Here is a 15,121-nt window from a genome sequence, read left to right on the forward strand (position 1 = left end):
GTCATTAATTTGAATGAGATTTGGAAGTACAGAAGGACTGTAACAGGGCTAATGTGTTTTTGAAGGAGCCCTTCCCCTTTCATGCCTTTCCCATCTGAGCAATGCTGCCATTGCCTTTCAGCCATAACCACCAGCCATTACTCAGAGGTGCTGTCAGGCCCCATCGTGCTCCCAGAGCAGCTCCAGTCCAGACTGTTCTCCTCCCCAACCCCACTATGGTGTAGTGACACCATGACATTACATTCTCCCCAGAAACAACGACACAAATCTGATTTATAACTGGTGGTAAAACTTTATTATTCAAGTTTAGATGTAACAGACATCTTTGCTGCCTGAAGATTGTTTGCATAAGAAATACACCAAGAACATGTTTGTGAGTAGAAATGAACATGCACTATGAAAACCAAAAAACAAAACAAAACAAAAAAACCTGAAACAAAACAGAACAAAAAACACATCCATGTGTTGTAAGGACAAAACATTAAGAGCCAGCATTCTAGAGTCAAATCAGGGCTACAAGTTTAATGATGGTTTTTAGCAACATGAAGTAATTCTTTATGAAGCAATTTTTTTTTATTTTTTTTTCTTTTCCTGCTGGTGAATTTTCTATAAGCTAAATTTACAATGGCATTTTGAGATGTTTCCTTTTCTCCTGTTCTCCTACACAGAGCTCAGAGGCCAAAATGATAGGAATGGAAAACTGTGGTAGCTGTCACGATGTTTTTACCTTACTAAGTGTAATTTTGCTTTCCTAGTAAAGGAATTTTACTAGAGTAACAAAGAATCAAATGAAACAGGTATTTGTCTGGCTGTCAACTATTTAATTACTGTCTTTTATCCTCTTAAAGTAAATTGGGGTGTGTGTGATTACTATACAAGTAGCATCTCCCCAGCTGCCAGCTTTCCAGATTTGGCTGAATGAAATAAAAACTGTGAGGAAGAGGGTAGTGAGGAACCCTATGCTGAGGTGAGAAAATTAAGTAAATCATTTTACTTGGCCCATCTTAACTTCAGAGAAAAGTTTAGAAGGGATTTCTTACTTATCTATCACATTTGGGATTTGCTGACAAATTGCTCACTGCTCCTTGCCAAGCATAACTGTCTCCACAGAAGCAGAAGGAAATATATCTACCCTTCTGGCTGCACAGAAGTGACCTTCTAATCTCCTTGGCTTTTCCTGACCAGTATTAGGAATTAGCATGTTAAGTCAGCCAAGAAAAATCAATACAGGAGCAAAAATGAGAATATATTTAGACATACTGGGCAAAAAGCAGATGGTAGACAACATCCTTAGCACATAAAGCAAGTAGTTATGACTACAAAACAACAGTGTCCAGTCCAAGGGTGGACTTGAAAGTCTGTCCCTGAACTGAGTACTAATCCACAGTTGCCAAATCAGTCTTTCCCATTGTGCAATCACTGTGTTTCAGCACTGGATACAATTAGCATCAGTCACTTGTCCTGCTGCCCCTCTAACTGCAAAAATAATCTATTGCTCACAGTGTGTCTCAACCTTTGGAGATGTCTCAATTTTCTCTCTCTTTAAAACTGTCACAATAGACAACAGTGCCTTTTTTAGGCCAAACCAAGATATGTGCATCCAGTGTCCTTCCCCCTTTCTGCATAGTCCATTAAAAATTAAGGGAGGAGTTTCATCAGCACGGTGGCAATTAGGTGCAACACTTCTTTTGGAAAGCAGTCTAAATTTGGCACCTGAACACAAACTGTGCTCTGGAACATCATCTCCTGCAGCACTGAGGGGGCAGCAGCCATGAAGTGACAGCTTAGGGACAGTCTGGTTTGCAGATGATGTCACAGGATGGCTCCATCTATACAGAGAGTTACTGGAAACCCTGTGCCTGTTCCACAATCTGATTAGTGACAGGCACCACAAATCCTCTAGTTTTGAAACATCTCCTTATTTGGTTGTCCAATCTGAGATATGTTTTAAGATCTTACACTACCATTCCTTTAGTAAGAGAAGTTCACCACCTTGAAGCCACTGACAAATTGAAAACAAAGACTGATTGTTTGAAAGTTCAATTTTTAGTGCTGTAAGTTGATTGAAACACAGTGGGTGAAGAAATTACTTGTGTGTGCTAACATTGGTTTCCATCTGAAAGTTATTAAATAAGATTATTCTTTTCCTGTGTCAGGATTTTTTTTCCTTTTATTAGTACCCATTGTGAGGGGGTCTGGAAGATGGACGGAGTCACCTCTCTTTTGTTAAGAAACAAAACTGTGCTCTCCCTATCCCAATCAAAAAGAACAGGCTACAGCAAAATCCCATTTCTTAAAAAGCAGAAATCTTAGAACATCTCAACATGTCATGGCAAGAACAATGAACTTTTTTTCAAATTTTATTTGCATCGTCTAGGTGTGCAATAGTAACATTCAAAGCTCTGTCTTGTTCTTTGCACTCATAAGATTTCATTTCTCCTCATCCCCAAACCCTGATATGTGTATTTCCTGTTAATTTGCCTCCACTTCTGAGTTTAGCAAGAAGTGTTCTAAAGTTCAGGGTAGTGCTCAAGTCTTACAATGCACATGTCCCTCTAAAATATTTTGCCATGAAGATGCAGCTTCTATCAATGAAGAAGCCAGAGGAACTGGTAGGTCTGAAGTGAAGTCAAGCCAGTAACTGCTGAGAATCGGCAGGCAGCTACCTTTGAAGGCGATGAAAATCACTGCTTACTGAGTATAACATCTTCCTTGGAAAAGCTGAAAAGGACACACACTGGACCCTGACGTAACGAAACGAGGGCAATCTATTTCAGTCCCCACAGAAAAAAAAAAAAGAAACAGAAAATACCCAACAAAAATAAATGCACAAAAACCAAGTCAGAACTTATTATTGGAGAACAATAGTAAAAACATAACCAGACTTTGTCACTGGTATCAAGCTGGAGATTCATCTAAAAAATAGAAGAAGAAGAATGTGGCCCAACATCCTTTGCTAACCTAGAACACTACTGAAGGGTTACAGAACTCAACCACAGCAGATTGAGTGGGATGTTCATATGCTGCTCACCAGTAAAGAAGCAATGGGTGGAGCAGGAAGGAATGCAGCCTAATGCTGAACAATAGCCTGTCTGTGCCTAACAAATCAGAGAAACTGTGCAATAACGTTTCACCTCTGTGAAAATACAACATCTAAATACTGCCAAGGTCAGTGAGACCTTTGGTGATCAACTGTGTAAGTGCCTCTCATGCTTGGTGATGTTTGCTGCCAGCTGCTTTAGGCACATTATTTCTCAAAAGACTATCAAAGTGCTGAATGTTTAGGCCAGTTCCCTCCTGGTTTTCCTTTTGCCAACCCCTATAAGACATTTCCTATCACCTCTCCTTTTATTTTCCACCTCCCTGTTTATCTGGTTAAGTATCTTAGTAAGTGCACCAAATACTAGAAGGGAGAGTGGTGAGACTCAGGTAAGTTAAATACAAGAACTTTTTTTTTTTTTTATGATGCTTTAGTTCAATTACATGAAAATCTGAGAAAGGCGGCATGGAAGTGAGATGAGAATAGGACCCTTTACATATAATCTCAAGAGAGGACTTAGTCCAGAGATATTTTTATAGAACATTTTAAAAAATAAAATGCATGAATGGAGAAATAAAAGACAACATAATATCAGAAAGACATTTTAAACTTCATTCGCTGCAACATTCATGAACCAGTTGAGCTACACCTGCCATCCAACCATAAGGAACTAAGACCCTGCACTGCGAAAAAGAAACAAACCCAAACAAAACAAAAAAGCAACTGCGTAATATTGTAAAAATGGAGTGCAATGCTACTACAGAATGCAATAAAATATCAGTGCTGCATCGTCAAACAGCACTTATCAAAATAATTTCTGAAATGTTTCTTCTGAAACACAGACAAAGCAATAAAAAGAGGATATATGTTTATCATTTTAAGCATAACAATGTGAGTTAAGAGCTTAAGAATACAAAAGTACTTGGAATGAATAGTGCTACCCTTTTTTCCTAAGTAGGCATAAAAATATTTTCATTTCCTTCTTGTTTTTCATACCATTAATATCAACAAATTTCATTCATTTCATGTTATCGTTTACAACTTTAATGCACACACACAGAAAAAAAGATACCTACTGCAATAGAAATAGTTGCTTCATTACCTTGTTTGCTACATTTGCAAATGTAAACAGCGAGGCAGAGCCAGAACTGACTCTAATGCATGATGGAATATCTTTGTTGCATACGTACACTGTAGAAAATAATTATTCAATATGTCAGGCACCATTATTTGAAATGTAATACATTAATATTTACTAGAAAAATAAGGTTTTTTTCTATTTGTTCTCCCAACTTCTTTAATGAAATAAGTTAATCTGACAGTGCATCCAGTAGCTTGTAATATCTTCTACATCCCTGTGGCAAAATAATAAACTACTGGTTGGGACACTATAATGAAAATGATTAAAGTCAGTTCTTGTACACCCTTGTAGCAAGCATGGAGGCTCGTCTAACAGCACCTTTAACCAATTATTTAATATTTAGTTATTTAGCCCTATTTCCCTGAGCAGTTATGCTGAGGAGCTTTCCCTTCATGGATAGTTTTTAAAAAGCTTTAAGTATTAAAAAGTACTATGAAGACATTTAATGCTACTTAGCAAAAGCTGGTATAAGTCTACTGAAGGGATTGACTGGTATGTATAGCAATGTTAAGCCTGTGGAGAAGTAACCTTAGACTTTAAGGTTTAGAAATGTAATATATTAAAAATATATTAAAATAAAATACAGCAGGTTACCTTATTCTATGCAAATTAAACCTGGAATGTGGCTTCTGTATTAGAGAATTCACTTGCACAAAATGGTTTTCCTAGACTAAAGTGTGCCAGAAAGAATGTAGTGATAAAATGGTAGCTAAAAATCAGCTGAGTCTGAGAAACATATATATGACATTGCTGCCAAAGCTTTGAGGACAATGTGATCCTAAGGCATGTTGTAGGGCAGAAATTTGCCCAAATTAAAGAAAAGAAAATGACCTTTTAACTCTGTATACTTAACATGTCTAGTTCTTATATACAATGTGCATATGTTCACTACACCCCTGCAGCAGTATATACATATACACATCTTTGCACACTTGCCAGTTATGTCTCTTACACAACAGCAAAGGTATTAATTGTCCAGTAAAATTTTCTCAAGGTTATTCGGCATGATTCACTGCATTCTGGCTAGCTTTGGTGGGCCATGTCCCACTGAATTATTTTCCTCCCCTTCTGGCCACCATCCAACTGTTCTTTTTCCTTGGTAACCCACTCATTTAAAAAGAAAAAAAAAAAAAAAAAAAAAAAAGGGAAAAAAAAGGAAAAAATAAAGAATAAAAAGGAAAAAAAAAAGAAAATAACAAGGGATTTAATCTTGGATAAGGCATGCTCTCTATATGAAGTGCTTTATAGGTCTTCACAAGACATTACAAGCTATTGAATTCCCATCAAGGAAACCTATTTCTGTTTAATTGTGCTAAGTGCTAAGGTTTACTCTTTAGGTTTTCCATTCTTTTCAGCTTGTGCATTGTTCCTGTGTAGGCCCCTCTGGATGTGAGTTGTGAAGTCATACTTGTCCGTGCAAAGATGCTGGCAAATGCTGCACTGGAAAGGTCCACTGTCACCATGGCAACTCATATGCAATGCATACATCACTTCATCCAGAAAGACAATGCCACAGTGCACACACTTGGTAGAAAGTTCATCTTGGGTACTTCTATCAACTTTCTCTGTTTTTACTACATTCAAGGGACCTTCATTTTTTACATTTGGTGGTGCCTTACTCTTTTCCTTGGAGGCACCATTTGCAGTTGGCCCAGGTCTGGAATGCTTTATCGCCAAATCTAGAGGAATGTCATTGTCTGATCCGACAGCTGAAAAATGAGGAGGCAGATTAAAGGTGGGATAAGGCACATAGTTTTGGCAAGGATTTGGTAGGCCAGGCACATGACTCAAGTAGTGTGGATTCCCAGGAACAGACAGCTTATATTTACTCCAGAATCTCAGCCAGTCAGCTTCACTCTGAAAGTCATTGTGTACAAACGGAAGTCCAAAGAGTGGGTACTGGTATTTTTCAATAGGGCTTCCAGGTGGAGAATAGTTTGGATGTTTCACAGGTCTCATGTACTTTTCTATCGGGCTGCCTCTCTCTGAGCTTCCTTTCCCTTCTGATATCGATGAACTGTTTCCTGGGTCTCCAGTACTTTCCTGAGGACTTTTTATCTGAATGTGCAAAGGTTGCATCCTTTTGTGAATATCCAGAGTTTGGCTGACCAATATTGGCTGCTGAGCAGAATGGCTTTTAGTCAATGAACCTGGGGCCTCGTATTTACTGAGGCTGGGAAGCTGAATTTCTCTCTGATGACCTTCAGGTAAATGATCCTCTGACCTCCTCTCTAAGGGGCTTCCATTGACTTGCTCCTCACTGCTACCCCTCTGCTGTTTGTTTAGCTGCTCAGCCTGAAGTGCCTCCGGGTTAAGGCGCTTTCTTGTTCGTCTCCTAATGATCTGTTCACCATTGTTCTGTTTAATGATGTTTAAAGGCCTGGGAGTCTGCATGGAACACATAGAGAATGAACAAAAGGAAAAACGAAAGACACATTAAACAAATCTGTGAGACCACGCTCATGCAAATTTATCTTTTCTTTTGTGAAGAGCTGTATTACAACAGTGTTACGGGAATGACCAAATTTCAATCCAAATGCTGGTTCGTGGCCCCTCATGCTGAAAGTAACCTATAAAATGGCTTATTTCATCAACCTGAGTCAACTGCCTTAGACATCCTGTATCTATTTACTTAAAAAGGCATGAACTATCCAAGCTGTCAAACCATTTATTACCTCTTACTCCTAAAAAATTCTGGGGGAGATATGTTGAAAGTGGGTGCTGAGAGCTGGGGTTGAGGCAGGAGATGCAAGGCCCTGTGCACTGTTGCTGCTCTGTGCACTGTGCCACCAGAGCTGCTCTCGGGCAGAGGTTTGCACAGCTCCCACTGGGACAAGAACTTACCTTCATACTCACCCTGCTCTGACAGGGACAGAAAACACAAGCACACACAGGGCTTGCTGACCATCACTGCTGTCACACAGCAAAAGGGCTGCAGGTCCACTGTGTGCTGAGTGGGCAGACGGTGGCCAGAAAGGGACTAAGAAAGATGGAGAAGAAAGCCCAGGGAAACTATGCACCAAAAGGTCTACCTCTTCTTTGGTATCAACTCCCTTTCCTTCACCCCAACTGCATTACTTTCTAAGTGTTACTGATGTGCTACTAAGTAATGAGAGAGAGAAGGCATGGGGCAAAAGGGATCTGTAAAGAAAAAATCATCACAAAGAGGCAGAGGAAAGAACCAAGTGGGGACTTCTGTTTCCATTTGATACTACCCCACAACAGTTAAGTGGCCTTTTTAGAGAAGAAGCGAAAATATCTTTGTGTGGGGAAAAAAAAATGGTACAAGGAAGGACAGCTTTAAAGCCCCCCCAAGAGAAAAGCAATAGTATCTGAGTGAAAAATGGTGCTGCACCATCAGTATGTTTCTTTACTGGGGGCAGATGGTAGAGCAACAAAAACTACCTGAAAGTAATTCAGTTTGGTGTGTTGGGAGCTGACATTTTTCTTCCAAAAGGCACATAATCCCATTTTGGTTGGAGGCCATAAAAGTGCCCTCCCGCCCCAGTATTCTACTCATATGTTTATTTGGAAATTTTAACATTGTTTTTAAAAGCAGATTTAATTTTGGCTTACAGTCAATATCCAAAATAATCTTGTGTACCTTGAATGTAACTAAATTTTTCATATATTTGTAACTTCAAACTAATATGAAAACATCCAGAGCTGGAAGAACACCCATTCTATTATTTGCAGAGATTTAGTCTCTCTCTTCAGTTGCCATATTCCTCTCCTTTAACTTATTTATTTTCCTGCAGTTGGCATACTCTTAATGGTTAACTACATTTTAGACACTGCAGCTATTTTTTAAGATTTTACTTGCTGTTAAAATACTGAATCAGAAGTATATACACACTTTGATTTGGATTTTTAATAAGAGAAATTTAAACTTGGCAGAAAAACAGCACCTGAACCAGCCTCCTCACACAGATCAAAGTTGAGACAAAATCGTGTTAAAAAAATTGCATTATTTTTGTAAATTCTATTTGGATAAAGATTATAGTTTGACCAATCAATAGCAAATTAATATGCATAGACATGTACTTGTTATTATAAGATCTGTATAATTTCCTTGCCTTTTTCGGACAATTGTAACTCAGATACTGTGTGAGATCTTACGATGTTGTGGCTCTTATTAAATGCTAAACACTACAGATCACTTTTTATATGGCTTCTAGACAACTCTCCAATATTTTGGAAATACTTTTACCCTTACTCTTCATGCTACAGGAAGGAAGCCTGATTATGGAAGCAGTTGTAAGAAACATCTTCCTACCTGAGATTAGGGACCCTCGCACACTTACTTGAGGCTCCAGCTATTCAAAGCTATTGTAGGTTCAACTTTAAAATTTTTCAGCTTGCCAATGACTGTGCTCATCTGATTAAACCAGCCCTTAGATGATTAAAATGTACTCTTTAGTGGTGTAAATCTACTAATTTTCCTTATTTGTAGTAGTAAGATGCAGATAAAAATACTTTGTATTTGGTTACAACCAAGGCAAATAGAAAATTTTAAGGTTACTTCTTGATTTTCAGTGGGGCATTAAATTTAGAATATAGTGGAAACAGAATTTTACTTTTAAAATGGTCTATGTCAGATCATTAATTATATGTTAGACATAATATATTGAAGATGATCACCAATATTTCTGCCATGTCTGTATCAACTGGCAATCTCCCCACTCCAAAAATATAAGTAACTGAAAAAAATAAAACAAAAAATTCAACAAATGCTTCAATAAATTATTGTGGTTAGATTTCTCAAATTCCATGGGAAAGTGGAGCCTCCTCTAGACTTATCCTAGAATATGCTGGAATTCTTTACTGAATTAGTCCAAGAATGTTGTCAAGGAATCACCATGGAACAAAATGTAGTGTTCCATGACCAAATTCGAGCTGTTTAAAAATGAAGGACAGCGCCACAATAATAGCAGCAAATGTGACTATTCTGTATATGTTTGCAGTAAGATGCATTTTTTCACTAAAACTATTTTAATAATAGATTCTTGAATCATAATTACACTTTTAAAACATATTTGATTGCATTAAAGGAGAGAAATGTGAAAAACATGGCAAGTTTAATGCCAATTACCCCTAAGATAGATGGAACATCTTTGAAAACACACTGAAAAGTTATTCAAGGGTATAATAGAAATAGAAATGCAACTTGCAGCAGAAATCACTTCCATGTTAACATCTGTTAGTCACTATCACCTAGTAGTATCTGATAGATCAGAGATTTTTCTTCTTATTAAATGAAAGTGAAAAAAGAACCTTAGGCTTGCATTAATGAGGATGGTAGTCCTCGATAGTAATAATCCAGTCAAAAGGGAGCTAAGAAATGTGCAAATTAATACAGATGAGTTTTACTCAGCAGTGTAGTACAATTTAGATGAACAGGGGTCTTACAGAAGTAAATTCTATTCACTTGATTTTCTACAGTTTTGGACATTTCCCTAATAACTGCATCATCCTGGACCCCTTAATTCAAAACCATGTGTCCAGTACATGACACATACTGCAATTTTTCCTGAACAGACAAGCAGACAGATAAAAGAAACTTTCATCTTTCTGGTGTCCATCTAAAGAGCATCCCTTTCCATAGGACTGTCTCAAAAAGTGTCCCAAAGGAGAGATTTGTTGGATTATTTCAGACTCCTACTAATAAAGGAGTTGCTATCATACCACAGCAGAGTAAGGCTTAATTAAATTCTTTTCATTTGTGAGGTCAAAGTTCAACTGAAGATATTAATGTCAAATGTCCACTGAATGGCAGCTTATTGCTATGCTTAAACAGTGGAGCTTAGAGATAGTGTCAGCTTCTTGCTTTTGAGATGCATAAAACAAACTTTGACACTGTATTTCTAATAAATTATACTGGAAGCGCCCTAGTTCATTCTACTGGTTCATAAGGATGATCCAAGTTGTGCTTGAATTCAAAACTGATTCGTGTAGCTTTTATCTATTCAAAAAGTAATGTTGAAAATCGTGGTAAGATCCAACACTACAGCTGAGGAAAGTATACTTAAAAAAGGGAAAATAGAGTCTGCAAATGGAATTTCTCCAAATAACCAGACTCAAATGACAAAAAAGCCAAACTGTCCTTCTAAAAATCTTTGTGGATGTTCACCACTGATCAATTTCCTTAAATTAGATATTCTATCTACAACTTTGAGAGGTGTCCAAGAAGATGATACCTGGAGCAAGACCCAGCCAAGATGCTGGTCAAGACCATGCATTAGTTCATAGATATTACGGGCCTGACTGGGCTATTCTGGGCCTTAAAAAAAGTGAGTGACCCCAGAATGACACATATAGCAAACAGGGCCAACCCTTCAGACTTGTGGTGGTCATGCTGCTTTTGAAAATTGTAATTTTTACGTTGTTCCAGTTACTGGGCTGGTTTGGCAGGATGTTGTGTAAACGGGATTATTGTATGGGCAGTAGACAAGACCATTGAGAAGCTTACCTTTCAAATTTAATTTCTGCAAAACATTTTTAAAAATGCACACTCTTAGTCACCATGTTTATTTCTGAGTTAGGCTCTAAGCCTGATCTGATACATTGCCCTGGCAAACTCCCAAAGACTACCTTGGTTTCCATTTCTGAATAATAGTAACACTTTTTAATTTCATAGGAATGCTGTAAAAATTAATTAATTAGTCACCTGACTCTCCTATGTGTGCCTATTAAAGCAGCAAGGATAATATTTAACCAGTGGGTCTTAACCTAAAAGATTCCAGGCATTTTGGCACTGATCCAAGGAAACACTTCAGCATGGCTTTCCTGGACCTAGACCAGAGTATTCAACATCTTTCAGGATCAAGTCAAGCATCAATAAGATGAAAAGCAATATAGACAGACCATGATTATTATTTATTCCCTGACTGATCCTGAGGGATGGTGAATCTTCCCCTCACCAAGTGATGAGTGCCTTCAAGTGAATAGCTTCCTTGCCGAGATATTTATCTTCCAGCAGACTTTAAGAACTGTAGAAAAAAGAACACAAAATCCCAACCACCCCATATCTCCGGGAAATTTACTATCAAGAATAAAGGAGGTAAGAGATGTCAAAGTATACAAAAACTGCTTCAAGAGATATTTTAATATAGATGTGATGTCTAATTTCAATAATCTTGGTTTTTCTAGGACTGAAGAATTTAGAGAGCTTTCATCACAATATATCATATGCCTTGAAAAGCAATTCCCAGAAAAGAAATAATTTTCCCCTTATTTTGTATCAAAATAATTAAATGCATCACTGGTGATCTCAAACACATCTACTCACAGCATCCCAGGCTGTTTCATAATGAATCACAACTGATCCCAAAGTGACCATTCTGCAAAACCCTGTTAGGAAATTAAGTGCAGGCCAGGGAGTGGTACTAATCACACAACCAGGCAAGACCACAGTTGCCCAGCTTAGCTGTGCAGCTCTTTTTCCTACTGAACAAACCAGTAAGTTCTTCCTACCGAGTGGAGCTTCTGGTAGAGGCCACACGCGTTGCATACATATCCACCATTTGCATTCTTCCGCCAGAGAGAGGTCTTTGTGGTCAGGCAATTGGCACAGAAAACACCCGAGCCTCTACGTCTCTGAAATAGGGAAGAAAAAGGGAAAAAAAACAGGTCAGAGGTGAGTCACATGAGCTGTGGAGTTAGGACAAATCAACACAGGAGTTTTGTCTCTAGACTGGCAACAATGACAGTATAAAACCACATTGCCCATAATGAGGTCAGGTTCAATTGTGCTTAATAAGCACCACTGATTTTCATTATAATTAACCCCAGAGTGATGGATGAGGTGTGTGAAACACCAAAGCCTTTTCAGAATAACAACTTTAACTTTTTGAACTTCAGGTTTTGTGCATTTAATGATGGTTTCTAAACAGCAAATTCTGAAAAAAAAAACCTTGGAAGCTGACAGAACATTCTGCAAACTCTCCTGGTTTCACAACAGATTATTTCTTTTCAGCTAGCCTTATTTAAAAGTGTGATTGGTAACAAGAATTCTGAAACACCACCAAACAATTAATTACAGTTTGTACCTGTCTCATACTAATTCCTTTAAGAGAGATTATATTTGAATACACGATACTGTATTTTCCACTTATTTCTGAAATCATTATAAGCTACCATATATTCCTGCAGCCCATATGAACAAATAAAAGTACAACATTCTTGAATGAGACCTCTTCTGAACTTCAAATGAAGTCCCAGAAAACACTGTCTCATCAACAGATAGACTTATTTATTTATTTTATTTTAGTCAGGTGAAGAAGGGCACAGTAAAGCTTCCCTAAATACAAATTGATTTTAACCAGACTGAGCTGTGCATTCATCAGCTTTCATAATGATCCAGGAATATTTAAAAGTAGGCATGTTTATGAGTATTGCTCATTAATTTTTTTCTATGGAGTAATGATTTCATTAAACTTCTCATTTACACAAAAGTCAGGCTGTGTTTGTGGGCCCAAATACTAATAAGTAGGAAGTGGAATTCTTTTTCTGAAAAGAAAATCCGAATTTTAACTCTGTTCCCTTTTTGCAAAGGGAAAAATGATCAGTAAGAAACCTTCACCAACTAAGATAAGAATGAGTGAGTACAGGAAAACAGTCTGGGTGAAAACTAATTTTATTATAAATTAAGAATTACTAACACTATAAGTAAAAATTTCAGAGTTTCATAAAATTAAAGTAATTTATTTAACTTTAGTTCATACTGAAGAAGACTGGTGCTCATGCCAAAAAAATACAATGGTTATAATTGTACTCTGATACATTTCAAATGGAAAGCTTTCTGCAGACATAATTTTGGCTTCAAGACTGGAACACTTTCTTGGCATTGAAAGGGCATTTGATTCATCGGGTGTTTCACAATGTATCACTAAAAAGACCTGGTGAGCAGCCAGTTCCCTATAGGGTAATTTTTCCATCCAGATGCAAGTGCTATCAGAGGCCCTCGTCAGCTAAACTAATTATGATCTTGCATTTGCTGATGCCTGCTCACTCTAACGTTCGACATCCTCCATTAATCATCAATACAAGGAAAATGAACGAAACGTAAAGAAACGAGGGCTGGTAAGCTGCACAGCCATAAAAAACTGAAATGAGTGCAATAATTTAACAAGATTGGGGAAATGTTTTTAGTGAGCACAAAGTCAGGCTAACAATTGCCCTTTTAAACCAAGAACACAATTTCATTTGTAGAGCAGGTTGTGGTACTTTAAAGTGATACAATAAAATCAAGATTGTCATCAAGATAATTCCTCTCTCACCCCTGTATATCATCCCCTATTTTGTCTCTTAAATCAGATGCAGTAGTATATGACATTTTTCTCAGTGTAGCTAAGGGGAGAACTAGATGGTAGTTGATGTCCTTCAGCAAACATCTAACTAGTTGTGCATATAAGCCCTGGAAAGGTGCGCTCATCGACAAGTACATTGAAGGTCCCAATTCTTTTTGCGGCTGGATATCCTCGACCAGTTTCACCTGGCTGCTGAAATATTTTCCATCAGAGTACAATAAAAGCCTCACTAGACTAATCCCAACTTGGTCCACTTGGAGGGTGAGACGTTTCCAAGCGGAAATGACTCTATATGGCCAGGATTCAGCTAGTGCTGCAGAACTGTTCCTTTTCATTCCTACTTCTTGTATACTGGTCTACAGTTTCTTGGTGTGGTGTATTAACCAAGTGGAGTCTTAATCTGAGTCAGTCTTTCCACTGTTTTATTTCTGTTTGTGTTCCCTGACTTTGGGAAATACCATCTACAAAGTCATGGAAGACTATTAAAATATAGAGAGAGCAGTCTAGTTTGTATGCTGCATTTCTACATACCTGAAGGGGGACAGAAGGTAAAGTTACACAGAAATTTTCATTAAATGCAGTGGAGCTAGTATATGTATAGAACACTGACAAAAGCAACTCATTTTTTCTCTCTTTTCTAAAGAAAGATCTGACTCAAACCGGGTATTAGTTGCAGTGAAATCATACAATGACTACAGCTGACAAAAACCGACAAAATACATAGCAGTAGCTGTTTGTATTGAAATTCTATACACCTGCTTATTCACTATTTACAAATATGTATCTGTTTAAAATTTCAAGTAGTCCTTCATCCTTCCCTAAATTTAATGCAGAGTCTTTAAATTCCTCTTTTGTGCTGTTCTGTGTTGCACCTTATCTTTCTTTACCTTCTCTGATTTCTGTACTATTTAAGGACCTTATAGGATAATCAACATTGATTATTTCAGTATTAAAGTGTTTCAACATAGCTTATATATAATAATAAATGAATAATTGAAACACCTCTGGAAAAACTTAAGTGCCGCTACTTCGCTGAGAATTTTGGTTATAAAACAACTATTTATAGTGGGGACACACAGCTTGAGAATGGATTTCCTGCCACAAAACAGGACTATGGCAGAATTGGACTAAAGATTCTTGACTCTCAGAATGGACTTGCCTGTCAAAATACACCTCAGAAATTTTCATGTCTGCAATAAAAAAATCGGAGGGCTTTTTAAAAAGCCTACAATGTAGCAATTCTATTATTTTAAACAAATAAGGTTTATTAAAAAGAAAAACAACAAAAACCTAGGCCTTTACTTCTCATATACCAAGTTTTCTAAGTTATTGGTCAGCAGAAATTATTTTATTTTTTCTTTTTTTGGTAAATGTTCATTAGCAATTCTGTTAATGATGGTACTTCTGCATGGGTCTGTTTGGCTTTGCATATTCATCACTTGAACCCGTCAATAATATTGGTCAATATTGCTGCTTTTCTGGGTAGTCTTGCAAAGAAACAGGCACTTGAGCTCAAATCCAGCAAAGCCTGTGCAGCAGCTATGGCCCACAGCCCCCCATAAAATCCAGCCATGGGCTCAAGTGCCCTGCTAAGCACCACCACTACCTTTCTCAAAAAATATGTTAGAGAAC

At 37.5% G+C, this 15,121-nt stretch overlaps 1 protein-coding gene across 7 annotated transcripts in view; it reads right to left on the minus strand.

Moving 5' to 3' along the window:
- Positions 1-272: 272 nt before the first annotated feature.
- The window catches only part of TRPS1 (transcriptional repressor GATA binding 1), a 211,930-nt gene continuing 197,081 nt past the window's right edge, over positions 273-15,121 (minus strand). For all 7 annotated transcript variants that reach the window (XM_030943266.1, XM_030943270.1, XM_030943269.1 and 4 more), the window contains 2 exons: positions 11,655-11,777; positions 273-6,569 (listed from right to left, as the gene is read on the minus strand). In XM_030943266.1, coding sequence (XP_030799126.1) covers positions 5,508-6,569; positions 11,655-11,777 — 1,185 coding nt within the window. In that variant the 3' untranslated portion in view covers positions 273-5,507. The remainder of the gene's footprint in view (positions 6,570-11,654; positions 11,778-15,121) is intronic.

The sequence above is a fragment of the Camarhynchus parvulus genome, chromosome 2 (genome assembly GCF_901933205.1).
Source record: "Camarhynchus parvulus chromosome 2, STF_HiC, whole genome shotgun sequence".
Taxonomy (NCBI): Eukaryota; Metazoa; Chordata; class Aves; order Passeriformes; family Thraupidae; genus Camarhynchus; species Camarhynchus parvulus.